Raw genomic sequence first — 27,112 nt, forward strand, 5'->3', positions numbered from 1 at the left:
CTTTCACCCTCTCATAGCCCCTGGAGCTCTAGACCTAGGACCCTATGAGAATGGGGGAGGTACAAGTCCCCACAGAACCTCCTCCTGTAAAGGATGCTCATTCACCCCTCCTCAGGGCCTCCCAGCAGGCCCGGGAGGCGGAGTCTGTGGTCAGTTTTGTGCCCAACCACTTGTGGCCAGACTATCTTCCCTCCCAAGCAAATCTCCTTAGCGTGAGTTACAGGACACCCCTGCCTAGACAAGGGCCAGGTGGGATGACCTCTCTGGGGACTTTCTGCCTGGATCATCTTCCCATTTGGACCCTCTCAGCCTACTTTCTGGGTCTGGGGCAGGCAGTAGACAAGGGCATCCCAACTCTGGATAACCAACCCTCCACAGAAAACACCCCACTAAGCTGAGGGGTGGGCCCAGCAGGAAGGGAACAAGACCTGCCTCCTCCCAAATTCCACAACACACCCCCCCTCACCCCTACCTACAACCTTGGGCCTGAGCAGGAAGCCCTAGCAATACATTCTGCTTCTGTCCCAAGAAGCACAGGGGTTTAAGTGTGGCCTCTGGGTCTTCCTCTCCCCTTCCCCACTCAGAAAGGTCTCACTTTCTGAGTCTTCTGGGAGAACCCGCTTCCCTGGGAGTGAAGGGGTAGGTGGGGACACACACAGCAGAGCAGCCAAAGTCTAACATTCTTTCTGAGGTCAGTTTCTTCCTGAGTTGTCAAAAGAAAAAGAAAAACAGCAAATTCTACACATCTTACAAAAAGAAGAGGCCTAAAATATTAAACAAGCTACATTTCTGGGATTTCCCCCCTCAAAAACAAGTAACAACAAAAAACCCTTCTTTGGGTGGTTCTTTTTTTTTTTTTTTTTTTTTTGCTTGACTCCCACAGACCTAAGGTTTCAGCTGGGTGATGGATACGGGGTGGGAGGGGACTCCCTACCCCTCCTCTTCAGCCCCTAAACCTCCAGATCTCCTGAAAGGGACACTGCAGACTTTGAATGTGAGGGACAGAAGGCAGGGAGAGGGACCAAGAGACAAGAGAGGCTGGAGAGCAAGGGATGGAGACAGAAGCACAGAGGGTGATAGATGGAGAGACAGGGGAGGGAGGAGCAAAAGAGAAACAGGGCCAGCGCCGGGGGGGAGGTATGGTCAGTGACAAAGCGACGGGGAAAGAAAACTACGCGAACGCAGAGAAAGGGGGAAGTGGAGGAGGGGGAGGGAGCCATTCAGAAAGCAAGGAGACAAAAGGATTGTGGCGAGAGAGCAGGAGTTCCTTCGGCCCCGGGCCGGCCGTCCGCGGGGCGGAGATGGCGAGCTTCCCGTCCACAATAAATAGGAAAAACCTGAGTACACAGCGCATACGGCATCTATCTGCCTAGCAGAAGCATTTTCCTTCCCACGAAACAAAAACATCCACCGGCGCCCCCTTCTCTCCCCCACCCCATATCCCTCACTCCGCGAACAGAGGGCCGGGGAGGGGGGCGGCGGCTCCCGCGGCCTCACAGAGCGCCTTCAGTGTCCGAAGCCGTACATTTTGTCCCACTCCACGAACGAGTCCAGCTCCTTGGGCGAGGCCCTAGGGCCCACCTTGGCCAGCGCCGCCTCCAAGTCCTTGTAGGAGAGGGGGCGCTGCAGCCCCGGGAGGCCCGCCCCGGCCGCCGCCTGCTGGCACAGCTGCCCCAACTCGCCCCCGGAGAAGCCCTGGGTGCCCTGCACCAGGGCCGCCAGCTCCCGCTCGCTCAGCGCGCAGCCCTGCTGGGCCAGCGCCCGCTGCAGGATCTGCCCGCGGGCCGGGCCGTCGGGCAGCGTCACGTAGAAGCGGAGAGCGAAGCGCCGGCGAGTAGCCTCGTCCAGGGCCGCGGGCCGCGAGGTGGTGCCCACGACCAGCACGCCGTCGGCTCCCGCGCCGCAGCCGCCGTCCAGACAGGCCAGGAGCGGCGCCTGCAGCGCGCCCGCGGCGCTCGTGCCGTCCTCCCGAGCTGACAGCAGCGCGTCCAGCTCGCTGATAAGGAGCACCGCGGGCAGGCGGCAGCGCGCAGCCGCGAAGGCGGCCTGGAGGAGGCGCGTGCCCTCGGCGGAGCCCGGCGCGGCCAGCGTGGCTCCGCGCAGGCGCAGCAGCGTGGCGCCCAGCTGCGTGGCGAGGCAGCGGCCCAGCAGCGCTTTGCCGGCGCCCCGCGGCCCAAAGAGCAGCACGGTCCGCGGCGGGCGCGGGCTGCCGGGGTAGGCGGGCGGCCTCAGCAGGGGCCACACCAGCTCCTCCTCCAGCGCCGCCTTGAGCGCGCCCTGGCCCGCTACGTCCGCCCACTGCACCGGCGGCCCGCAGTCCACCATCTTGCTGGTCACCAGCTCCAGGGCCCCCGGGTCCACACCTTTGGGAGGCTCCCCGGACGGCACCGCGAAGCCCCCGCGGGGAGCCGGCGCCGGGGAGCGCTCCGGAAACTTCTCAAAGGGCTCGAGTTGCGGGCCGTAGACGGGGGAGCCCAGGACCTTGAGGGGAACGCCGCCACCGTACTTGCCTGATGCCTCCTCCGCCGCTCCCGGCGGCTTCGCCCGGAACCTGTTGCCCCGACACTCGCCGTTGTCCGCGGCGGGGTAGGAGGCGCCGTCGGCCGCCGGGGCCTTGGCGGGCTCGAAGGCGTACTTGCGGTAGCGGCCCTCGGCGCCTTCGTCGGCCGCCTTGCGCTTCAGCGACACTCCGGCCTCCGAGGCCCCCTGGAAGCCGTAGGAGGAGGGCGGTGGGCGGGACGGGGCGGGTGTGGGCAGGGGCGTGGGCGCCGCCAAGCCCGAGGTTAGGTAGGGGGCCGGGGGCGGGGCGGGCGGCGGCGGGAGGGTCCCATAGCCCGGCTGCGCGGCGTAGCCTCCCGCTGGGTAGTTGTACAGAGGCCCAGAGGGGCCATAGCCCGGCGGGGGCGGGGGCTGCAGGAGCGCGGCCGGGGGAGGCGGGGGCAGCGCGGCGCCGGTCTGCGTACAGTAACCGGGCGCCAGGTACCCCCCACCGTAGCCCGCCGCGTACTCGGGCGCTGCCGACGGGCCCCCGCACGCGTTGCCGGCGTAGAGGGGTTCAGGTAGGTTACCGGCTAAAACCGGGGAACCCCCGAGGCCCCCGGAGCCGCCCCCAGTGCCCGACTTGGTTCCCGGGAGGCCCTCGTGGAGCGAGGCCAAGGGATAGGGGGTCTCCGGCCCCGGCCAGGGCTCGGGGTCCCCCTTGGCGCCGTTGAGGAAGGCGGCGTCGCCGTAGCCGCCCAGGGTGGGGCGCTCGTAAGGCGAGTCCAGGACCCCCGAGTACTTCTCTGCGTAGCGCTTGAGGAGGTTGGAGGCAGTGAGGGCAGAGATGTCGTCGTGTGCCCAAGCATAGTGGCAGCGCTGGCGACCCCCGGGGGGCAACTCCAACTTGTGGGCCGGCGACGGGGTGGTGGAGGAGACGTCCAGGTGCTGCTCTGGCCACTGGTTGAGGGGCTGGGCGTGTTCCGGTGTCCAGTGCATCTTCGACAGAGCTTCAGGCAAGAGAGAGGAGAGTCTAGTGAGACCCTGCAGAGCCTCTGAGAGCCCGTCGACTGCCAGCCACAGGCCGACCTTCTTAAGCCTTAGCTTGGGACAGGCTGGTTTTCCTGCATCCACCCACACCGTTCCACCCTCCCTAGGCCGTCTTCTGGCACCAAAAACACCATATTTGACTTGCCCCTCATGTCCCACAATTAAGTTATCTGAAAATACTTTCCGCAGATCCAAGATGGATCTGAAAATGACATGTTTGGCCCTAACTTCACCTTCTAGGTAACGACTATTGTTTTGTCCTGGCCCCTCTAGCCCTGCCCTCTAGGACACATGGTCCTTACTTTTAGACCTGTTGTAGTGAAGGGTCAGGCAATGGGTAGTCCCCCCTTCCCCCACCCCCAGCCCTGGGAATAGTCAAACCCAGGTGGGGCTCATTCAGTAACAGATATTTGCTGCACACCCACCATGTGCTAGGCACTACAGAGGCACTGGGGTTGTGTAAAGGCCCCTGGCCTAGCGGTGGCCCAGCAGTCTGATAGTCCTAAGTGCTCTGTTCACCTTAGCCTTCCCTGAGGCTCCAGGGGCTCACTTTGGGCCTGAAGTGAGGGATGCCCGTGTCAGTGGCAGCACCATATCGGCCCTGGGAAACCCCAGAGGCTGACCCAGAAGCGTTCACTTCCTTTCTACTTGGTTTCTTTTAGTCTCTACCTGATGAAGTTAGAGCACCTGGGTTCCAGACCCAATTCTGCCCATGACGACTGCGTGCAAAGAGCAGGTGCTGACACCGGCCTCGTTCACAGAATATTACACCACAGTACAAAAAGTTTGTTTAGAAAAGACATATATGTCTTCTAGAGAAGATGGGACAAAGTTAGTTCACAGCAGTGTGAAGTTAGTGCACATAATAGAAAGTGGGTCACAAATTTGTCTCGGAGCTTCCCAGGAACCAAATAACTCATCTTGCAAAGTAAAAAAAAAAAAAAAAAAAACACTGTCATACTCAAAAGAAGCAAAAATGTTCCTGGCATTGAGATCATGGAACTTTTTTTCATGGACCTCAGGAAGCCGACCTGTGAGATGTAATAAAAGTGGCCTCTTCAGTGGCCGTGCTGTAAACACGGCAGAAGTGTTAACACGGCCGTTTTGTCCACTGTCCCTCAGCACCAGTCCAGGCGTGGGCCACACTGGTAAAAGGGATCCCAAGGCCTGGGGAACAGCACTCGCCAGGCATATGGTTCCAACTGGGTGGCCTGATCCAAGGATAACATCTCAAAGACTAAATGGGCCCATGACATGCCAGAGAAGATTTTTGCTGATGATGATTTTTCAAACCTAAGCTTTTGATAAGACAAGTTAACCTTACAGGTTCAATATTCTTTCTTCAACAAAATTTTATCGAGGGACTTCCCTGGTGGCACAGTGGTTAAGAATCTGCCTGCCAATGCAGGGGACACAGGTTTGAGCCCTGGTCCGGGAAGATCCCACATGCCACGGAGAAACTAAGCCTGCGCGCCACAACTACTGAGCCTGCATGCCACAACTACTGGAGCCCGTGCGCCCTAGAGGCCATGCTCCGCAACAAGAGAAGCCACCGCAATGAGAAGCCCGCGCACTACAACGAAGAGTAGCCCCCACTCGCCGTAACTAGAGAAAGCCTGTGCGCAGCAACGAAGACCCAGTGCAGCCATAAATAAATAAATAAAATTAAAAAAATTTTTTTTTATTGAGCACATACTAAGAGCTGTGCTGGGCACGGGGGCAGGTTGAAAGGTGAATATGATGGTTCAACCAGGTGGAGGAGACAGACAACATCCTTTATGAGGTGGGAAAAGAGAGGTGTGTGCCCAGAGCTCTAGGGCTCGGGGGGATGTGCCATGCCTGGTTGAGAAGGCCTCACCAGGGAGGAGTATCTTTGCTGGACCTTGAAGGGTGAGAGACCAAAACTGACCAGACCGGCTAGAGGGTTCCAGCCCCTTCAAAGATGCAGGGCACAGTGCGTTGAGAAAGCCGGGGCTGGAATAGTTCATATGCCCTCTTCCCTCCTTCAAGATGCCTTACTGCCACCTTCTGGAAAATCGTCATAATAAGTCTACAAATCTACCACGTCTATGATGTGAACTGTGCCCCTTTAGAAGTAGGGCTCCTGTGCAGTGCACAGCGTACATAACCTATACGCTGTAAGCCTAGAGGGAGCACCAAGAACTGTTGGGTCCCTGGAGCCTTGCAAGTGGGTATATGTGGGGGGAGTGGTAGAAGAAGAGGCTGAAAGTAATCAGACCGCTTCTCAGGCTCTCCACAGTTGCCCTTACTTGCAGCAGCCTGACTGTATCACCTCTTATGGCTGTAACCTGATGTCACTGGGTGAGGACAGTCTTTGAAAATAAAACTATTTACTCTCATCCCCGCTGCCCTAGGGAAGGCATGAGCCACGGATACTAAATCTTTAATAGAGGAGTTCTTACATTTGTTTCGCCTCCATCTGAGAGGTGGTCCTGGCCACCAATGGCAAGAGAGCAGAGCAGAGACAGCAGAACTGAGGGTGAGGTCTGAGGGATGCAGATATGCAGCTCCTACGGAGGGGTCTCCGAAGAACAGAGGCTTTACCTATTGTCAAACGGGTAATGTCCTGGGATATCAGAAATCCCAAGTGGTTCTGCTTGCAGGGTCATATGTGGTAACATCAGAGTCATACAAATGCAAAAATTGTGTTATGACGTAGCCCCCCAAACCTATTTTTTCTTAATTCACTATTATCTGTGAATATAGATAGGGAGCTTTGGCTCCTTAATATAGGGAAAAGAGATTTGAATGTGATGAGAGCACTTTCCCTGAACTTATTAAACTGGGCATGCTGGGGGAAAAGGGTGGCCCCTCCCAGAAGGACACACATAGACACAGCAAGGAAGGCTCCGGGTGTGGACTTGTTCACACACATCTCCCTCGCCCACTGCCAGATCCGCTGCCCCTCCTTGTGGCTGTCCTGCAGTATCCTCCCTGCCCCTCAGCCGGCTCCTGCCCTGGCCTGCAGCAGTCTTCACTCAGGTCCCCTCTCTCCAGACCAAGCCAGCACTCAGGCCCTGGTCCGCATCGAACCACTCCACCCCAGCCATTGTGGACTCCAGGAACCCACTACCTCTGGCCCTCCAAGCCTGTCCTCCCAGCTCCACACCCATCTGTCTCATCTGCTCCGGGCTTAGCCCCTTGCAGGCTCTCCTAGCCCCTGCCCAAAGGGGCCCTTGTCCACCACAGCTTATCCCACCCACTTTGAGATTGTCTCTACCCTCAGTCCCCTCAGATACTGGCCTTCCGCTCCAGGCTGTTCTCTTCCGTTTTCGCCAGGGGCACGTCTCCCTCACCTCTGGCCTTCTATTTTCACCTTTATCTCCATCTGCATCCATTTTGCAGGCCAGGCGGCCTGAGGGTCCCTCCACCTCAACCCATGACCCCATCTGGCCCAGGCTGGGACCTTGCCCCATGAATGAACTATTCTTCCCCACTACCACGGCCTGGCTTCATCCCCACAGCAAGCTTAATTCTTTCCCATTTTCAAAAAAGACTTCCTTTACCCTAAGTCCCCTACTAACTACCAGCCCATCTCTCTTGCCCTTCTCCTTCATTCTTCCCTCAAGCGTCACTCTCTGCCTGCAGTGATAGCAGGGTAGAGCATGCTGTGTCCCTGCCCTCACCCTCAGGCCAGTTACAGCCCTCTCCTCTCCCACGGGGAGGTGGGGCCTGCTAGTCAGGAGCTGGAGGGATCTCCCCTGGAGAGGGACCCCACCTCCTTCCCAGGTTCATAGGGCACACTGCAGTCGCTGCATCAGCTGAGCTACACATGGTGGAAGGCCTGGGGGACTGGGGGAAGGTATGGGTTTTGAATCAGAGAGACCTGGGTTTGAATCCAGGTTCAAACACTTATGATGTGAGCCTGAGCACGCTGCCTAACCTCACTGAAGCTCAATTTCTCCACCTGTTAAAGGGCATGACATATGCCTTGCAGAATGGCCACGAGGATTTAAAGAGATAACATAAGTACACAGTCCAGCGTCGGATATAAAGTAGAAGGATAAATGGTACAATTAGGAACCTGAGCAGTGGCCCAACCTTGCTGAGTGAATCCGAACAAGTCACTTCCCCTTGGGGTTGGGGGAATGCGAAGAATGTTCCAGCTCTGATATGACAGACTGGTCCTTATGCCATTTCCTCTCTGTCCCCACTGGGGGCAGAGCCAGCCCCTTCTCCGTGCTTTATGCACTGTCTTGTGTAGCCCTCACAACAGCCCAATGAGAAATACTATTGTCATCATCCCCATTTGGCAGATGAAGAGACTGAGGTACAGAGAGATTAATACATCCCTAAGGTCACACAGCTGTTACCCAGGGGAGCAGGATTCAGACCCCAGCAGTCTAACTACAGGGCCCAGGCCCTGACCTCTTGGCTGCACTATCTCCCTGGTCTAGCCCTTGGTACTCACAGCAAGAGAAGAGCCTGAGGCCATGACACAGCCTCCACCAAGGCTGTTTCCTTGGCCCTAAGGAAACGTGTTTCGGTGTTTGCCCGGGAATGTGGTTATGCTTCAAGTGCTGTATGCTTACCCTTCAAACCTGCAGTTGGAAGCATCTCCCCCTGGGGGATCCCAAGTTACCTGTGCCCCACACGCAGAAGAATATGTGCCCTCTCACTGCAAGACAGCCCGAGTAGAGCTGTCCCTTTCACCCGCAACCTTGCCATCTGATAAACAGTCACACCCCTAGGCTGGGCAGACACTTCCTTATTTGGGTGTGTGGGCTTCGCTGGGGGTGGCTGGGACTCTGTGGAGAAAACGCCACTTTTTGAAACTGCACCCTTTGGGGAGCAAAGGAGGTCAGGCTCCTGAAGCAACTCTTTCTCTGCAGACCCTTGGAGGCTGGAACTCCATTTGACTCCACACACACAGTGCAGTCCTTCAAACTCATAGGTGGTCAATAAATAGTAACAAAGAATTGCTGGAGGGAGGGGGAGGAAAGAATTCTATAAAACCCTCCCCTCACTTGTAGGAAGTCTTCCAGGATCAAAGAGGGAAGTGATTGGGCCTTTACAAATGGCCAAGGCACTTAATGCACTGATTTCAGTCCTCGTGGGCCTCTCCGATCCCCGTGGACCAGGCCCAGGACACTCCGTGCATCAGGTCTGACACAGGCTGTGATAGTGTGATTTACGATAAGAAATAGATACGGGTGGGCCCCAACGAACTTTTTGGCCAGCCCAATATTTAGTCTTCACCCTCTGTTCCTGACTCACAGCTCTCCAGACCCTTGGAATTTCCTAAGCATAAGAGTGACGGGAGCATCTTTCATTATAATATTTGCTCTCTTGTCCGAGTTCCTGAAATAGCTTCAGAGCAACAAAGATGAAATTGGTCTCCTGTGATTCCTAACATGTCCCTTTCAACCACACCTGAGTTTATGTTAATGAGGTGATTTTGGGAAAGCTCCTAGGAAACCTGAAGATGAAGCCTGCTTGCAAGGGGAAGCAGCCACGATTAGAGGGTTGGAACTTTCAGCGCCCCCGCCCCACCTTCCAGGGGGAGAAGAGGCGCTGGAGATTGGGCGCCATCGCCAGTGGCCAACGGCTTAATCGCTGTTGGCTGTGTAAGGGGCCTCCGCAAAAACCCCAGAGGACGGGGTTGGGAGGGCTTCTGGGCTGGTGAACACGTAGAGGTGCTGGGAGGGTGGCTGCCGGGAAAGGGCAAGGAAGCTCCATGCATCTTCCCATATACCTGCCTTATGCGTCTCTTCCATCCTGCTGTTACTGACTTAAATCCTTTTATAATAAACCAGTAATCTAGTAAGTAAACTGGTTTCTTGAGCTCCATGAGCAACTCTAGCATATTAATCGAACTGCAGGAGGGGGTCGTGGGAACCTCTGACTTACACCCCACACTGGTCAGAAGCACAGATAAACAGCCCAGACTCGTGACTGGCATCTGAAGGGGGCAGTCTTGTAGGACTGGGCCCTTAACCCGTGGGAGCTGCCGCTACCTCCAGTAGATTGTGTCAGGATTGAGTTAAATATGTAGGACACCCAGCTGGTGTCCCAGAACTGGCTGGTGTGTGGAAAACCCACAGGTCTGGTGTTGGAAGTGAAGCAGTGTGAGAGAAAGGGGGACACACAGGAGGAGTGTTTCTCCCTCACACACGCCTCCACCCTCATTCTGACATCAAGAGGCAGCAGACACCCTGAGCTGTCCCTATGTGACCACGGGCAAGACACTAACCTCTCCAAGCCTCACTTTCTTCAGCGTCAAATGAGATGCTGTAGATGATGGACAGCAAACCTGCTCTCACTAGGAACCCTTTAAATGAGTTTTATACAGGCCGAGGTGGGAAGGGACCCCAACCATGCAGTGTCAACACCCGCCTCCGACTCCGTAAGGGGGCCCCTAACACGCCCTTCCCATCTCACAGAAGTTCTCTGGTTCAGAATTCCCTGACCCACAGGGCTGGGGGCGGGGCAGGAAGGAGGGGCAGCTGTGTGGTGTCTCCAGTCCTGGGTGGAGAAGGGCCGATGTCACCCTCCCGGGCCAGCTCCTTGGGCTCTATTATCTCAGCCTGGGACAAAGGGGCTGGAGTGGAGAATCCCATTGTTGGGCCTCGTATGGAAATCTCATTAATCTATTCACCACGGCTCCCACAGGCCTTTTGTCCCAGGCTTTTTGTCTCTCGCTCACAACTGATGCCCCGGGGGTCTCTGGCTGCCTGGCAGAGCTTGAAGGGGACAGTTCCCCCATCCACTGGGCCCTGCCCCCTCGTGCCAACCCCCAGTTACTGCAAGAGGGGAGGAGAGGGAGGGCACCCGGGAGCCTCTGGAGGACAGGACAGATCACCTGCCTCAGGCCTTGCACCCACCATCTAGGAAGCTGTCCCCCCAGCGCAGCTGGATCCCCAGCACCCCGCCCTAGACACAGGGCCTAGCATGGGTCGGGCTCAGTAAGTGTTTAGGGGATGAACCAGAAGAGGCCAGAGAGGCAGCTACAACACTCTGCGCCACAAGGGCGGCAGCCCAACTTCTCCAGGTTCACGGTCTTGTTTCCGTCCAGCCAGCAAACACTTTCATATGCCTTCAGAGTGCCAGCCACTGAACAACAGCTGTCACAGGGGCAAAACCGGACCCGCCCTTCCTTGCAACTCTGCCGCCTCACAGGGAAGATGAGGTGAGAGTGGTTATGGCCATAGGAAAGAAAAGAGGAGAAGAGGAAGGAAAGGAAGAGGGACGGAGAAAGAAGAAGAAAGAAGGAAGGGAGGAGAGAAGGAAAGAGCAAGAAAGAAAAGAAAAGAATGAACACTGGCAGCTGCGAGGCTCTGGAGCTTATTTTCGGTGGGGAATCCGAGCGGCACCTGAAATGGGTCTCTGCAGACAGAAAGCACTGGGATGCGTTCGCCGCCGAGCTGAGCAGGGAGTGCTGGCACACCGTGTCATCACTCACCACCCGACACCCCGCCTAAGTAGACAGTATTTACAGAGGATAAAACTGGGTCCCAGGGAGGAGGTCCTGCTTGCCCAAGGTCAGAAAGAGGGCCTCCTCCTTCTGGCCAGTGTTTTCGCACCTCCACAGGCTCCGGTAAGGCAAGGATACGAATGGGGGAGCAGACCCCGGAGGGGAGCCACGGTCCACCCAGCAGATCTCAACACTCCCTCCATGTCCCTAAACTCACTCCTTGGCTGGAAAAATGGTGGAGAACTGGAGCTGGGGAAGGGGGAAGGGAGAGCCATAGGGAGATGAGGAAGGGGTCACGTGCCAGGAGGTGGGAATGGTCGGAGCCAAAAGACACCTGGGAAACGGCCCTGCTCAGTCCAGCCTACAGGGCTTTGCTCACCCGGGTCCACTCACTGGAAAGCTCTCCCTGTGCCAACTAGCTCGTTCCCATCTTTCAAGGCCCACGGCAGGTCCCTCCTCCTTCACGCATCCTCCTTGGCCACTCCAGCCCTCACTGACCCCTTGCCTTTCGGGGAGAGCTGGAGGAAGCCCCTGCTGGCAGTAAGAACACAGGCTGTTCTTCCTCTTGCGCCCGGATCCCGTCCCCTTCCGATGCCCAGGGACCGTGTTCCCTCAAGTCTCCCCTCTCCTGCATGACCAGCTTCCCCCTCTACTGGGTCATCCTCATCAGCCCACCAACGTGCTGCTCCTTCTCCCATCTTGGGGTCGGGGAGCTCAAGAGGGTCTCTTGATCCCTTTCCAACTACATCCTATTGCACTCTGCTTGCTCTTTACCAAAATCAAGAACAAAACAAAAACAAGAAAGAGTTTAAAAGATGCCTATGCTACAAGTTCTGATTCCTCCCCTCCCATTCTCTCTTGAACGCCCTCCATCCAGGCTTTCACACCAGCGTTCCAGCTGTCTGCCTGCGCGTTGTTAAGTCTGACCGGCAGTCAGATGGCCAGTCCTCAGCTCAGCGGCGTTGGACTCAGCCGGTCCCCCCTCCTTCCTGAAGCTTCTTCACTGGGCGCCCCGCCCCCTCTCCTCCTCCACCTCTTTCAGACCCTCCTTTCACCCCTCCCCTCCGAGGCTTGCTGAGCCCAGGGCTCAGTCCTTGGAGGCTTCTCTCCACATTAATTCCTTGGAGCCCCCACCCAGGCTCACGGCCTTGACCATCGGCTGTGCACTGAGGATTCTCCAGCCTAGCTCCCCCCCATGCACACCCCACTGGCATAGTCAACCTTCTTCCTGACCCCTCCCCACTTAAATGTTTAATGGACACAATTGATGTGTCCAAAAATCAAACTTCTGACTTTCTCACCCAGCCCCGACCTACCCACCACCCACTACTCCCACCCTGGGTCTTCCCCACCTCCGGAAACGGCAGCCTCATCCCTTCTAGGTGCTCAGGCCAGAAACCTTGGGGTCACTTCTAACTTCTCTCTTTCACACCTCAGACCAGCAAATCAGACTGTCCCCGGCTTCCAAATCTATCCAAACTGCAGCCACCTCTCACCACTCCGGCGACATCTCTTACCCAGAGGACGGCAGCGGCCTCCCATTCTCCCCTCCCCATGTCCACTCTTGTGTCCCACTCTCTAGTCGCAACGCAGTAGCCACAGGACCTTTGAAAACATGTCTGAGCATGTCATTCTTCTGCCCAGAAGCTTCCAGAGGCTCCTATCTCACTGGGAAGAAAAGCCAGAGTCCTCCTAGTAGCCGACCTCATCCCACCCATCTGCTTCCCCTCCCCTCCGGGCCTCCCCTCCCGCCACTGTCCCCTGGCGCCTCCCCTCCAGTCACACTGGCTTCCTCACTGCTCCCCGCACACTAGCTTTGCTCCCGCCTCAGAGGCCCTGGCCTTGCTGCACTCTGTGCCTGAAACACTCTTTCCCCAGACCTCTGCACGGCTCACACCTTCACTCACTCCAGGCCTCTGCTCAACTGTCACCTCATCAGACCCTGACCCCCCAACCTGCTGTCCTCTGTAGCACTCATCAAAATCTGACCTACTTGTGGCTTTATCTTCTTGTACCCATTGGAAAGTTACATGAAAGCAGGTACTTGGATTTGTTCACTGTCTTATCCCAAGCACCTAGGACAGTACCTATGCACAGTAAGTTCTTAATAGACTCTGTAGAGTGGGTGGATGGATGGATGGATGGACGGATCGATGAGCAAAGAGGCTTGAAAGTGCTTCCGTGTCCAAATAAAGAAAAAAACCCAGGTGACTAAATTTGAGCCCACGTGAGCTGTTGAGGGTGGCAAGAGGCAAAGCCAGGGAATTACTTCAGGAGTGGACGGGGAGGGATTGCCTGGAAGGGGAATCCGTGTCTGTGAACACCAGAGGAAATACCCAGCCCTGATCTGGCTGGAGCTGAAGGACACCCAGCCTCCCAGGGACCCCACCTGGCCTTCTTTTTTTTTTTTTTTTTCTTTTTCCCCCAAAAATCTTCCTCCTCCTCTCTTCCCCCAGCCAGGCCTCTGGGAGAGGACAAAAGGGGCAATGGAATTCCCATCAAAGGCCACCGGACACATGGTAAAGAGATCAGGGCCCTTGGGATCCTGCTTCCTCAAGGTAGTAAGGCCTCCCCGCCAGTCTGGCTCCTCTCTGGGATGGGGGTGGCAGGGGGCGTGGGGTGTGCTCTGGCCCTGGACTCCTCATATGTCAAATGCCAAACAGCAGGAGGCCGGCCAAGCAGCCCCCATCTGGGCTGTGTGTGTGCACACGCGCTGGGGGGAGGGGAGAGTGCAGAAATCCCTGCTTGTGTCCGCGGTCAGGGCCACAGACAAGCTGTGACCATCTGTTGTCGTCCTGAGAGGCCAGGCCAGGGGCCGAGCACCCCTGAGGATAAACCTTCCCTTTCTCCCAGCCTTCTAGTATTTGCAGAGAACTTGAATAATTACCATTCAGTTTCATCCTCACGACTTCCCTGATAGATAAACATATTCTCCCCATTTTACAGAAGAGGAAATGGAGGCTCAGAGAAGGGAGAGTGATTCTCCCAAGGCCACAACAGCTAGTAAGAGGGGAAGCTGAGATTCTCAGCCCATGCTGCCAGCCCCTCCTTATCTCAGCCTTGGCCAAGGTGCCTGGGTGCCAAACACAGGGCCCCCTCAGGGCGAGGCTCTCAGGCACAGCTCCAGCCCAAGCCTGCTCCCTATCCCCTCTTCCAGGAAGCCTTCTAGGACTGACACCCCCAAGGAAGTTCTAAGATGCTTCAAAGTCTAGCGCTCTATACAGCCACTCCTTTCCCACCCTGGGCTCTTGGTCTGTCCCTGGGTATTGGCCCCCCTCACCGGCCAGGACCTCTTAAGGGCCGCTCGGTCACCCACCCGCACTGGGGCTGGGGTGCTCTGACAGACTGGGGAGGGGCCACCGCACGCTGCGAAGAACCCCACCTAAGGTCACACAGGCAGGAAGGGATCTGCACCCAAGAGCCTGGCTTCCACCTCTGAACACAGCCCCTAACCCTGTGCTGCCCACATCGCAGCTGCTAGCCACAGGGAGCTATTTAAATTCATTAAAATGTACTAATTATTTAAAATTAAATCACTTATAATTACTTATTATTTAAAAATAAAAAATGTCTTGTTAAAGTGAAATTCAACTAAAGGAATTTCCTCGGCAGCACTAGCCACACTCCAAGCTCTCACTGGCCACACGCGGTAGTGGCACCTGCGTGGTCAGCGCGGACGCAGAGCACCCCCATCACTGCAGGAAGTTCCATGGGAACTGTGCTGCTCTCATCCCAGCCAGGACTTGCTTCTGCAGCCGGGGTGCTTCCCACTACAGCTGGAGCCTCCGCTGCTTTCTCTTGAACTTGAACGGAGTCTCACTTCTTAGGGTCTCCAGGTAAGACATCCCCAGGACTCGGATTCCGTTCCTCAGGACTCCAGCTTCCCCAGGAGCCGGGGAGGGAGAGCAGATGAGCTGAACCCACCACCCCGCCAGCCCAACCTGTCCCGCCTGCCACCAGCAGAGGAGGGGCAGGCTGAAGAGGAGAGGACAGTAGGACAGGGCAGTTTGTCATCTGGCCCTCCAGGCTCTGCCTCCTTCCCTCCCCCATCAGCTGCTTAACACCCATCCCCCCTCGCCTACCATCCTCATCCTCATTAAATCCCATGGACAGATGGGGGCCGGCAGGGAAAAACGTGATCACTGTGAAAGCACTCTTCAGTGCAACAGAGTCTGGGGGTCACAGCTGTGTCCCCTGAGGTCTGGCCAGTCCTTCATGCCCGCCCTTGTGTCAGCAGTGAGAGAAGGGGGGGTACTTAGGAATCTTAGGGGGAGATTTAGGAATCTGTAGATGCTGGATTATTCTAGCAGACACAACCCCAGTTAAAAATGCAGTCAGTCATGTGGTCACTCATCCATCCAGCGCACACTGAATAAGTCCCACCACGTCAAGAGGTAATAAGAGGATGTAAAGATGGACAGGTGGGCTCCCTAACCAGCTTGACCAGGTAGGGACGTGGCTTATTCTGGACTTAATCCTCGTTGCAGGTTAGATGAAGATCCTTTGTCTCTGCCCAGTGGTCTGAGCAGGATGGACAGCCCCCCCCCAAACTCCCCCCAAACAGGCACACAGCACGTGTGTGCACTCGCGCTTGCGCGCGCGCGCGCGCACACACACACACACACACACACTCTCCCAGCTGCCGCCATGAACTCCCTCCCATGGTCTTTCTAGCCAATCACAGCACTGAAGGGTAAGTCCCACTGCCCAGCGGCCCCCAGGGAGTGTATTAGCACATTTGAACCACTCAACCTGCAATGACAAAGCCTGGGGCCTTGGGAGGAGACACAGCAGGAGGGGAGGGGGGCCTGTGGGGAGCTGTCCTCCCTCCTCTCCCGGGGGAAAGCTCAGGACTAAATTAAGCATTCTGGGGCACAGAGGAATTTGGGGGCCCCAGCTCCAGCAGTGAATAAGCGATCCACAAAATCCCAATTTACACACTCACTGATCAAACGGCCCATCTACTCCCCTAAGAACTTGGGCACGGCTCCTGGGCTTTCCCCTCTCTTGCAGAAGGTCCTGGGGTGCCAGACCCAGGACACGGGCAGCCAACGCTTTATCTGAAGACTCAGTCCCACCCCCAATCCCCATGAGGCACATCCACCCCCAGGGCTTGGGGACCTGCCTGTACCCACTGCGATCTGGCTGACTGTGGTGGGACTCACCAGGTCTGCCCTCTATGCATGACAGCTCTTTTTCCCTCCTGTGCTGCCCAGGGGCTGCCGGGGCTGCCTTCAGCCTCATCAGAGCTGCTAATCACTTTTCCAGCTCTGAAGCCCTACTCTCCTGCCCACTCCCTTCTTTCCGACAGCCCCTCCGTGTTTTCTCTTGACCCTCATCCTGGTGTCTGTAGCTGCTGGGAGATGCTCTAAGCCCTCTCCTTCCAGCCACACACTCTCACCCCTTCCGCAGGCTGGGAAGGTATCCAGAAACACAGGGCAAGGAATACGGGTTTCCTATCCCCAATTCATCTATCTCCCTGGAGACAGCAGGTAGAGAGAACTGGCCTACTTATCATCCTTCCCCCTTCCCCCAAAGAAAACTCAATTTGTCTCCACCTACCTCGATTTTGTTTGCTTTATTTAGGCTGCCTGAAATTTCAGGAACAGAAAACCATTCTGGTTAACAGGCATCCTCTTTTAAGCTACCTACAGCTCTGGGAGGTTCTGGGCTATCAACCACTCGGCCCTCAATGAAGGTTAGCAAGGCCGATTGGCTTCTCTCCATGCCTGCTTGAGAGTGGCCCTACTGGGCAAGCAGAATTTTCATCAAGGCCAAGTGAAGTGAGTCTTTGGGGCTGGTAACTGCGTTAAGGGCAGCACAGCCCACCCTGCTACGCCCTCTTCTCACTACCTGAGCTGTGTTGGAGCAGGTTAGTGGGGGCTTTAACTGCTGGGCCCTGGGACAGGACACAAAGGGAGGGAGGGCTCACCCTACGTCCATGCTTTCCGGAGGACTTGGTGGGTCAGGCTGCTATCTCCCAGAGGCCATTGCCTCCTGGACCCGGAGCTCGATCTCCATGACGTCATTGAGTGCCCCCAACAGACTGCTAGGAGGGGTTTATAGTGCGAGCCCACTGGACAGCAGGACACACTCCTTCCCTTCTTCCTCCTTTCCTCACCTTCACTGGCTGCTCCCAGAGACCCTCAAATGCAGCCTGGACTCACTGGTGACTTCAGTTAGGCAGGTGTCTGAAGACTGCCATTGGGGCTGGGGGTCTCTGAGCCCACCCTGGCAAGCCCAGGGGTCCTTCTGGAGGTCACAGTCCCGCCTCCTTCCTAGGGCTCAGATGATGCAGGGAGTGGCTCAGCCTCTGAGATGTGGGGCAACCTCTCTGTCTCCTCCGGTGTGACATGGGGGAACCAGCAGGTCCCAGCGCGCCCCCACGCGGGCATGAGGGCGGCGAAGGAAGGGTGGCACTCTCAAGAGTGGCTGGAGGGAGCCAGGGCATGGGGCAACACACCAGGCCTGGCTCTGACTTGGCTCCCAAGAGGGCTGGCCACGCACTTCAGCCTGAAAAGGGCGGGGTCGGGGAGCCACTCTGGCACAGAAGGATCCAATGCGCTTGAGAGACCCCTAGGAGAGAAGGGCCGCTTCCAAGCTGGGCCCCAGAATGGAGGCATCACCCTGCAGTGTAAGGCCCCTGTCCTGCCCCTCTCGACTGCTGGCTGGGACTGTGCGGGGAACCGAGTCCCAGACCACGGCTTCCCTGGATGTCCTGCCTGAACCCTGGCCCTGCTGCCCTGTGTCCTAGAGCACCTCTCACCCACTCCTCCTCTGCCAATAGGAGGAGCCCCAGTGCCCTGCCCCCTCTCTGCCCTCTGTCCAACTTAGAAAATGCCCAGATAATGTCACATGCCCCTTCAGGTCCCTCTTGGGAACCCGCGCCGTGCCAGACCCAACTTCATCCCGAGCCACACTTTTCCTGTCCCTGGGAATCCTGGGGTGCACTCGGCCTCTCAACACAGAGTGGGGACAGCAGCAGGCACTGGTGGAGGAGGCTGTGGTCACTGGGGTTACTGGCCAGCTCGGGCAGCCCTGCTCCGCGGGGCTGGGTGAGACCCTCCTAGCGCCTGTCTCCTCGAGGATCTGCATCTGGGGCCCTTCGTCCCTTGGGACTTGGCCCTGCATGGCTGTGGGAGGGGGAGGAGGTCAGGGCTCTTGACCAGTGCTCAGTCGTAGGCCCCTTGTGCAATCTAGTAAACCTTGCGGCCTGTTCTCAAAACTATTTGTCAGTGTATGAGATAAAAATACACAAGAGAAAACAAAGGTGTAACTATATATCGTGACAGATGTTAGCTAGACTTATTGTGGTGACCATTTCATACTATATACAAAAATCAAATCATTGTGTTGTACACCTGAAACTAATGTTATATGTCAATGATACCTCAATTAAGAAACAAATAATACATGGGACTACTACTACTACTACTACTCAATTATACCTTAATAAACCTGGGCAGGCGGTAGAATTTTTAAAATATTCAATACACGGGGCTACAAAGGGAATTAATGACATTGGAATACAACTCTATTCACGAGCTCCTCCGGGATCAAGGATCACGGGTGTTTAGCCCAAGAGACAAAGGCCCCCTCTCAGACCCCACCCCCTTCCCCCCAGCCAAGCTTAGGATCCAAGGTTGACTTGAGTGAGTTTGGGTGGCATGTGACCTCCGAAAGGCTTAAGCATTAAAGTCTGTGTGATCCTATGTTCCCGGGCCCCAAATATACCCCCCTCCCCGTGCATAGGGGTATGTGAGAGACACCCCGCACAGGGCCAGAGCAGAGCAGAGGTAAGGGAGCAGGCCCAGGCAGCCTACGCAGGCTTCCCCAGCGGCTGCCTGCCTCTGCCCCCTCCTACTCCCTTCCCAGCCCTGGGGGAGCCGAGCTGAGTAACTCCAGCTATGCAGCCTGGCCGGTCTACCTGGGCGTGAGTGGGCAGGGCTGTCCTCCAGGGGGTGGCCCCCTACACCTGCGGGGCCACAGAAAGAGAAATGGGGGGGGGATGGTGCTAGGCGAAAACCAAACAACAACCACAGCAGCTCCTGTCTGCTCCGGTCTGGGTCCCCAGCACACGTGCCAAGCACTGCTGTAAGCACGTGAGCGCATGTAATCCTCACAATAACCCCGGGAAGGAAGTATGACTGTTACTCCCATGCTACAGAGGAGGAAACTGAGGCATAGGTAACTCGTCGAAGTCACCAAGCTTGGACATGGTGCTGGGTGGCAGCTCTGTGCAGGCCCTCGGCTCTCCCCCACCCCATCCTCGAATGAGACGAATCTGCCATGAAAGATTTTTGCCTTACTGTTAGCTGTCTGAGAACATGTAGGTTGTCTCTGGAAGTGATAAGCTCCCCATCAGTAGAGGCATTCAACACGAGAGGCTGTCTACAGGGTGGGGCACTCTTGGGCAAGTCGATGGGCTCTTCCTCTCCTCTCTGCAATTTTTCTGGGTCGTCCCCACTTACGTGTCTAATAGGCACTGCAAACCCAACAAGTCTAAAAGCTGAACTCCTGACCAACCCCACCCCGATGAGGCAGCTCCATCTTTCCCAATAAGGGGCTCAAACCCCAAAACTCTGACCTGAGAGGGCTATAGTATGGAAGATGGTGACGGGAGGATGGGCATCCCACATAGAACACAGGATACCTGGAAAAGGAGCCCCTTCCTAGAGGGGTGAGCGTCTGGCCACCAACGACTGCTGTCTCTCTGAGGAGCTGGGTGGGAGGGGCGATCCCCCCTGGTGGCCAAAGTCCCCCTGGAGCCCCTCTGCCCCAACAGAAACCTCCAGGTAGATCGGGTAGATGTGGAAGAACATGAGGCAGCGGGAGGTGTCTTTTTGCAGTATAACCCGAATCTCGCCAGCTTTCTTTCCCCACTGGCTGGAAAGAAGAAAAAACACCCCAGACTCTCAAGCATCCAAGGGCCCAACAGGCCAGACAGCGGCAGGTGGACGTTCCCAGTTTCCTAATTCCCACTGTCAACAGGATGGAGCTGCCCCATCGGGGTGGGGTGGGCCGGAGTTCGGTTTTTAGACTTGTTGGGTTTGCAGTGCCTATTAGACATGTAAGTGGGGATGACCCAGAAAAATTGCAGAGAGGAGAGGAAGAGCCCGAATTAGGGCCTCTGTCACCTATGAACAGCCTCCCTCGGGGAAAAGAAGTCTCCTTGGGACTCCGCTGAAGATGCAAGGCCCTGCTGTGAAGGGAGTGGTCTTTTCCCAAGTCTCTCCTCTCCATCCCATCCTGGGTCCCGTCCACCGCTCCCCAGCTCAAGCACCTTCGGAGGCTCCCTCCTACGCAGGAAAAACAAGGAGAGTGGTTCTGAAAGTTTAGCCTGTCCTTTGGCCTATTCGCTGGTCCTTGGGAGCACATCAGAAATACTGCTTGTTGGATGAAAGCCTGTCCAGATAAAGTATCTGGGCCTGGCTCAGGGCCCTGCTGAGTGTAGCAGTGCTTCACGTGGGTACCTGCAGCAAAGCAAACAGCGCCAGGGCTAAGGATGGGATCTGCTCCTTCCAGGCCACACGGGAAGCCGAGGGTTGTTATGGAAGATCCGAGGCAGGAAAGCCCCACTCAGGGGCTGGTATGTAGGTGCCTGGGGAGTGTGTGGGGAGTCTCAGGGGCCCAGGAATCCCGGCCCAGGGCCTGGCACGGTGCCAGGACCCAGCAGGTGTTCTACCCAGGTTTGTTAGGATAAAATGCAGCCTCTTTGCCACATCTTCCCATCCATCCCCGATTGATTGATTCCAGCACTGAGCAGGGGATCAGGTGGCTTGAATCTGCCAGGCAGTGAGGGGAGGCAGGGGGGAGGCAGCTTCCACCTCCCGGATTCCAGAGGTAGCCAAGCTGGCTCCCCTCTCACCTACCTCCTGAGCCCCCGCTCCTGCCCTGACTCTACTTTGGAGAGAGCTTCAAAGATGGCCTGGGCAAGCCCTGCCCTGGGCCAGAACTTTCACACTCATGTCCCCTTTTTCATCCTTGCTCCTGCGCTGGGAGTTGGTTCTCTGCAGTGGGTACTGAATCACCACGTGGGTCACCAGAGGTAGGCATGTACTTCAGAGACAAAGGACACACTATGTGAAACCAACACCTCTATCACCTACGAACTCACTCACTAGTGTTCTTACCCCCATTTTGCAGATGAAGACACAGAGACACAAACAGAGTATGTGACTTGTCCAGGGCAATTAGACCTGATTAGTGGCAGGGTCATTGCAGCCCAGGGCTTGGCCCCTCGGGTGGGGGGCCCCTCGGGTGGGGGACCTACGGAGGTTGGTCCGAGGCCACTGCCTAATGCTACCATTCACTGAGAACACCCCACCCCTCCACCAGTCTCCAAGGTGAATTGCAAAGGCTGACTGTCCACGCCTCCTTACCAAAGGAAAAGAGAGCCAGGCACCTGGATGCCTCCCACTGCAATCCCTTCTCCATTTTCCTGCTGGCCCAAGTAGGAAAATGTCAACATCAACAGCAATCACAGACGTCCCAACTCACGACGGTTTGACTTACAACTTTTTGACTTTCCAGTGGTGCGATACGCATTCAGTAGAAAGGTACTTTGAATTGTGAATGTTGATCTTTTCCCAGGCTAGCGATCAATATGCAGTACGATCCTCTCTCGTGATGCTGGGCAGTGGCAGTGAGCCACAGCTCCCGCCGGCTAGCCATGCCACCACGAGGGTAAACAACTGATACAAAACAACCATTTTGCGCCCATTAAACCACTGTGTCTTTCACTTTCGGTACAGTCTTCAATAACTTACATGAGATACTGAACACTTTATTATAAAGTACGCTTTGTGTTTGATGATTTTGCCCAACTGTAAGCTCATGGAAGTTTTCTGGTCACCTGTAAGGTAGGCTAGGTTAAGCTATGATGTTCAGTAGGCTAGATGCATTAAATGTGTTTTTGACTTACAATAATTTTAACTTACGATGGTTTTATCAGGACATAACCCCATCGTAAGTCAAGGAGGATCTGTATAGCCCTGAGCTCTGTCCCCTGCGTTTCTGACCAGGCCCTCACAGGCCCACAGTCCTTCAAGACTGGGACTCAGGGCTTCCGGCCTCTGCCTCATTTAATCCTCGCGATAATGTTTATGAGGAGGGCTCCATGATTAGTCCCACTTCTCAGATGAGATACAGAATATTTAATAAGCACTATGTACGTAAACATTAGCTATGATTCATCAAGTCGCTTACGAGAGTGCTCAGAGGAGAGCTAGACTCTCTTGCCACGCATCCTTGCTCCTGGGGATGAGTGGGTCCTACAACAAAACAACCCCTGTCACCTCTCTCCAGGTGACACAATCAGAGGTGACTAGCCCATACCCCGACCCAGGCAGTGTGAACCTTTCCCGCTCAGAGGCTGGCCCAGCAGCTCCGTCCGATGCCCCTGGTCTCTTGGCTCATCCTGTCCACCCTCCATGAAGACAGCACCACGTGGAGGGCAGGAGTGCTGGGCTGCAGGCCCCACTCTGCTCTCAGCACGTCAGGGGGGTCTGGATTGGGGTGGGGGTTTCCTGATGTAGGGTTCCCATGGGTGTCACGGGGTCCAAGGACCCTCTAAAGCAGAAGGCAAAGTCTAGTATCGAGTGATGGAAGTGCATTTTTCTGGGGATGGCTTTTGAGGGGTCTGTAAATCAAAAAAAAGTTATGCACCCAGGACTGGGTCATCTGGAAGACCCCTCCCATTCCTAGTATTCTTGGGCTACATGCATTGAAACATAAACCGCACCCCTCGTCCTTCAAGGCCGACCTCAGCAGCCACTCTGGAAAACTCTAAGATTTCTTGCTTCTTTGACTGCAGCATAAGGCTTGGGACCCACGTAGCCTTGTAGGGCCTCTCCTGCTTTGCTCTTCCTCACTAGCCTGCCAGCTCCAAGAAAGGAGCAGGGCCAGCCCAGGGCTGAGATGGCAGAAGGCACTGGTATACCCCATGGTCGGCCTAGTGGGGCTTACCCCAGCCCACAGCCTCTGTCCCCGGGAAGGCAGAGGCTCTCGGGGTTGTGGACCCCAGGTGTACCCGGCCTCAGGTCCACCTCTCTCCACAGCGGCCCTGGAACCTCACTGAGCCATGCTCCCGCAAAGAACCTGGTTTTCATTAAATCGGGTAGAGGAGTCATTAGCCGCCAGCCAAGTCAAGAAGCAGCAGACTTCTGCTAGAAGGCCTGGGGAGAGCAAGGGAGACCAGCCTGTCCCCTGCGATCCCTGGCTGACAGAGGTGGGGGGAGGGGGAGGCGGGAAGGCTGGGCTCCTAAGGGTCCAGCAGCTGCGGCAGGAGGAGATGGGGGTGGAGAGTGGGGGCAGTCTTGGCCCAGATAATAAGCAATTGTTAATGTGATCCATATGGATCCTGACTGGTCTCTCTGTTTAACAGGATGATAATGGCAGGGAAAGAATGCTGGTCTGTGGGGAAAGGAAGGGGCAAAGTCCTCCCCGGACTTGGGGATGGGGGAGGGTCAGCAAATGAGGAGGAGGAAGAGAGCCACCCAGAGGTCTCCCCCCACCCAGGAGCACAGAGTTATTTGCCTGGAAGTGTTCAGATGCCATGCTTTGCAGGCTGCCCTTACAAAACACCTTTTATTCAGCCAACAAATATTTACGGAGCACCCACAAGGTGCCAGGCGTCCCCAGTGGGGACGGGGCGCGGGGAAGTATACGCTCCACCCCTGTCCTCCAGGAGGAAAAGCCTAGTGTGGACTCAGCCTCAGAGGCTGACAGGAGGCACAGGTGCAGGGTTAGGAGAACATGTAGGGAGGAGCGAGTGACAAGAGCTGCGGGCTCTGGAGACCGTATATGGAGGAAGTGTGGCATCCGAGTTGGGCCTTGAAGAATGAGGAGGTTGTGGAGAGACAGGGACAATGGGAAAGCATTTGGCTGAGGGGACAGCCAGAGCGAAGGCAGAGAGGCGTGAAATTGCGTGGAGAGTCTGAGGTCTCAGCAATAAAGCTGCAGCCCAGGCAGGGGAGGGGAGGGGAGGGGCGGGGATTCTTGCTCCATAAAAAGCTGTGGCCATGGAGGACCAGGAGGAAGGCAGGCAAGGGCTCTGAGAACAGCACACTCGGGTCTGGTCCCTCTCCTGCCCCGCTCCAGTCGGCGCAGTGGAATTGTCCACTCATGGGGTCCTCAGCCGAGCCCAGCCCACCCTTACACCACAGCCCGAGAATCCCGCAGGCCCTCGGAAAGTCAGACTCATCCCTGGGTCTCTCAGCCCTCCTCTTCTTCTCCTGAGGAGACGGGGGGCCCCCTGAAAAGTGGGGGTTATTGGGCTTCCCCCGGAGCAGCTCCACTGCCCCACAGAACTAATTCCCTTTGGCGCAAGAGGGCTTTCCCCCGAGAAGATATTACAGGGAGGGCACGAGGGTCGCTCCTTACAGGGGCGGCTGCTGAGGACACCAGTGGAATCAAGTGGAAATAAATGAAATGGCGCTAAATACGGGAGAGGGGGATTTACGAGGCCTGTCACCCGGTGGAGCGAAGCTGGCCGGCAGGCCCCGCCCCTTTCTCGCCCACCCCAGTTAAGTCCCGTCCCGCCCCCTGCCCCGCCGCTCCGGCGGCCGCCGGGTACCGGCGTGCGGCTGGGTCCCCGCGGCGCTCAGCCACGAGCCGCGCAGCGCGTCCGTCCTCCGGGGTCACAGCGCAGCGGAGGACGGCGCTTGCTCCCGGCTAGGAGCTCCGGGATGGGGGATCTGAGGAACCCCAGCCCGGCCGCTTCCAGGACGATGCACAGGGGTTCAGGTTGGACTCTGGGGCTCCCACCCAGAGCCTCTGGGGCTCCCCTGTGCAGGGTCAGAGTTCTTTGGACCACTGCATCACCTGGCCCACTCCAGCGACTCCACAGGGAAGGCTCTGGGCCCCGAGAACCGAGAAGTTCTCCCGCCCCGCGGAAGCCCAGAGTGGGCTTCGAAACGGATCCCCATTCCTCGCTGCCTGGCCGACGGCTGGAGTCCGCTCAGCCGCGGCAGCCCGCGCGGACGACAACACAAACATTCTTCCGTCCTCTATTCTCCTCCAAATTAGGTATCCATGGAGACAGGGCCTGGCAGCCTGACAGCCCCACGGCCTAATCCTGATTTAGTGACCGTCCCTTTAACAGCCCACCCACCCGTCCACCCACCGCTGCGCTCTGGACTCCTGGCTGCCTCTGGACGCAGACTCCAGGCCACTTACACTCGCCCCCGCGTAGACCCCTTCCCAGGCCTCCTCCGCCCAGGGGCCGAGAAGGGGGCGTACATTTGCTGAGCACCTACTGTGTGCCCAACCCTAGCGGAGGACCCTCTATCGAGCGGGTTCCTTAGCAAGGGAATCTCTGTGTAGACAGACCAAGAGAGGGCTCTTGGAGCGGGGAAGTTTAAAGGGCTCTCGGGAGAGAGGGCCGGGAGCTCAGAGGGTCACCCTCGCAGCCTGTAGCGCACGGGTGAAGGTAAGTTGCTTCCTGCAACACCCCGACTCTGAGATGGGGGCTATGCTCTCCCGGGCCAGAAGAGAAGAAAGGCAGGGGTTGGGCGTGAGGGACGCAGGAGCCGCAGGGCCCGAAGTGGCTTCAGTCTCCTGTCACTGCCCCGTCACGATGCTGGGGAATCTCCGGGCCTGGAACCCAGTCCCCACCCCCCTCCCTCACACACAGGGGCCGCTGGACAAAGACCTGACGGAGTGGGAGGGGCCTCGGGCCGGCCCTCGGGCTCCGGACACTGGATCCTTCTGGGACCTGAACCCGCAAATTCTGGTTCCCCACCCCCAATCCCGCAGGCTCCCCCCAGAGCCTGCTGCTCGCTATTGCTGCAGCCTCCGCACCAAAGGGGGCGGCGAAGAGGGTGCCCGTCGGCTGCGGAGAGGAGAGCCCCTTCTCTGCCCGCGCCCTCCCCCCGGGAAGTGACCCTCGGCTCCCACGCACCCGCCGGGGTCTCTCGCTGGCCTTGCCCTTCGACCCCCGCCTCGCTGAACCCCGCGCCCCGCAGCCCCCGCCCTCTCCGGCCCTCGCACTGCCCCGCGCCCGCGGACAAAGCTCCGGACACCCCGACCGAACGAACGGTCACCACCCCCTGACCCCGGCCCGCCCGCGCGCTCCCGTGCCTGCCCCCGCCGGGCCCGCGGCCCCGTACCTCGGCATCCCGGCCGGGTCCTAGGTGAGTGTGCGCGGCCTGGGGGGGCGTCCGGCCCCGGGGCTGGGGCGCGGGCCGGGGGCGACAGGCCGGGGCTGGGGGACAGCGGCGCTCACCATCCTGGAGCCGCTACTGCTGCGGCTGCTGCGGCCGCCGCGGGCGGGAGCGGGACTGGGCAGTGGGGGTGGCCGGACAAGGGGCCGTCCCGGCTCCCCCCGCAGGCAGGACCCCCACCCCCACCCCCGCCTCCCCTCGCCCGCCCCCAGCGCCCTCCCTCGCAGGCCTTTGCTCCCCTCCCCTTTCCCTGCTCCTCCCCTCCCCTCGTGCCCCTCCCTTCCCCCCAACTCCCGCCCCTTCCCCGGCCCTCTCCACCCCGGCTGCTTCCCCGCCCTCCCCTCCTCGCCCCCGCCCCGCCCCCACCTCCCCTGGGCTCGCCCGGCCCCTCCTCTCTACCCGCCCGGCCCGGCCCGGCCCGGCCCCGCCCCTCTCCTCCCCAGGCTCTAAAATAAATTAGCCACAGAGGGGGGAAAAAGAGCAAATGACCCTTGGTGTGGAGTGTCATTGCGCCACTCTCAGGCCCGCTCCCGCCTCTCCCGGGCCGTTGGAGCGGGAAGTTGGGGTGGGGGTGGAGGCCGAGCAGGGTGAGGAGCAGTCCCCGAGGTGGGAGGGGTGGGGGCCGGGACTGGGCAATAGGGCGGCCGAGCGTGTCCGCCGGGTGTGAGCGGCTTCCTGGGTCGAAGGGCAAAGGGGAAGACAGCCGGCCCGGCCCGCCCCGTCCGCTAGCCGCCTTCGACCCCCACTCCCTGGACTGCCTCGGCCTCTCCGCCTAAGCCTGGTAGACTCACTCTTTCATTCTCCTCCGCCCCACCCCCCTGCGCCTGCCCGGGATGCAGAGGGTGGGACACACACAGCCCAGCAAGTCCACCGCCCTGCACTAATGCCACTCCGAGTGGGGTGGGTTCGGGGGAGGACCGAGAGCCCTGGAGGTGGGCAGTGGAGAATGCGATGTGACGTCTCAACAGTGGGCTTCCCTGGAGGG

The 27,112-nt window shown here is 57.7% G+C and overlaps 1 protein-coding gene across 1 annotated transcript; it reads right to left on the reverse strand.

Moving 5' to 3' along the window:
- Positions 1-1,220: 1,220 nt before the first annotated feature.
- Positions 1,221-26,267, reverse strand: FIGNL2 (fidgetin like 2). Its single transcript, XM_082849580.1, has 2 exons — positions 26,074-26,267; positions 1,221-3,488 (listed from the first exon to the last, which is right to left on the reverse strand). The coding sequence occupies exon 2, from the start codon at positions 3,475-3,477 to the stop codon at positions 1,507-1,509; it is 1,971 nt and encodes a 656-aa protein (XP_082705706.1). The 5' UTR covers positions 3,478-3,488; positions 26,074-26,267; the 3' UTR covers positions 1,221-1,506.
- Between the last annotated feature and the right edge of the window lie 845 nt (positions 26,268-27,112).

This window comes from Leucopleurus acutus (assembly GCF_964270905.1).
Source record: "Leucopleurus acutus genome assembly, chromosome: 11".
Lineage (NCBI taxonomy): Eukaryota > Metazoa > Chordata > Mammalia > Artiodactyla > Delphinidae > Leucopleurus > Leucopleurus acutus.

Coding starts and splice junctions, on each gene's coding strand:
- FIGNL2 (XM_082849580.1), bottom strand. CDS start 3,477: ATGCACTGGACACCGGAACACGCCCAGCCCCTCAACCAGTGGCCAGAG.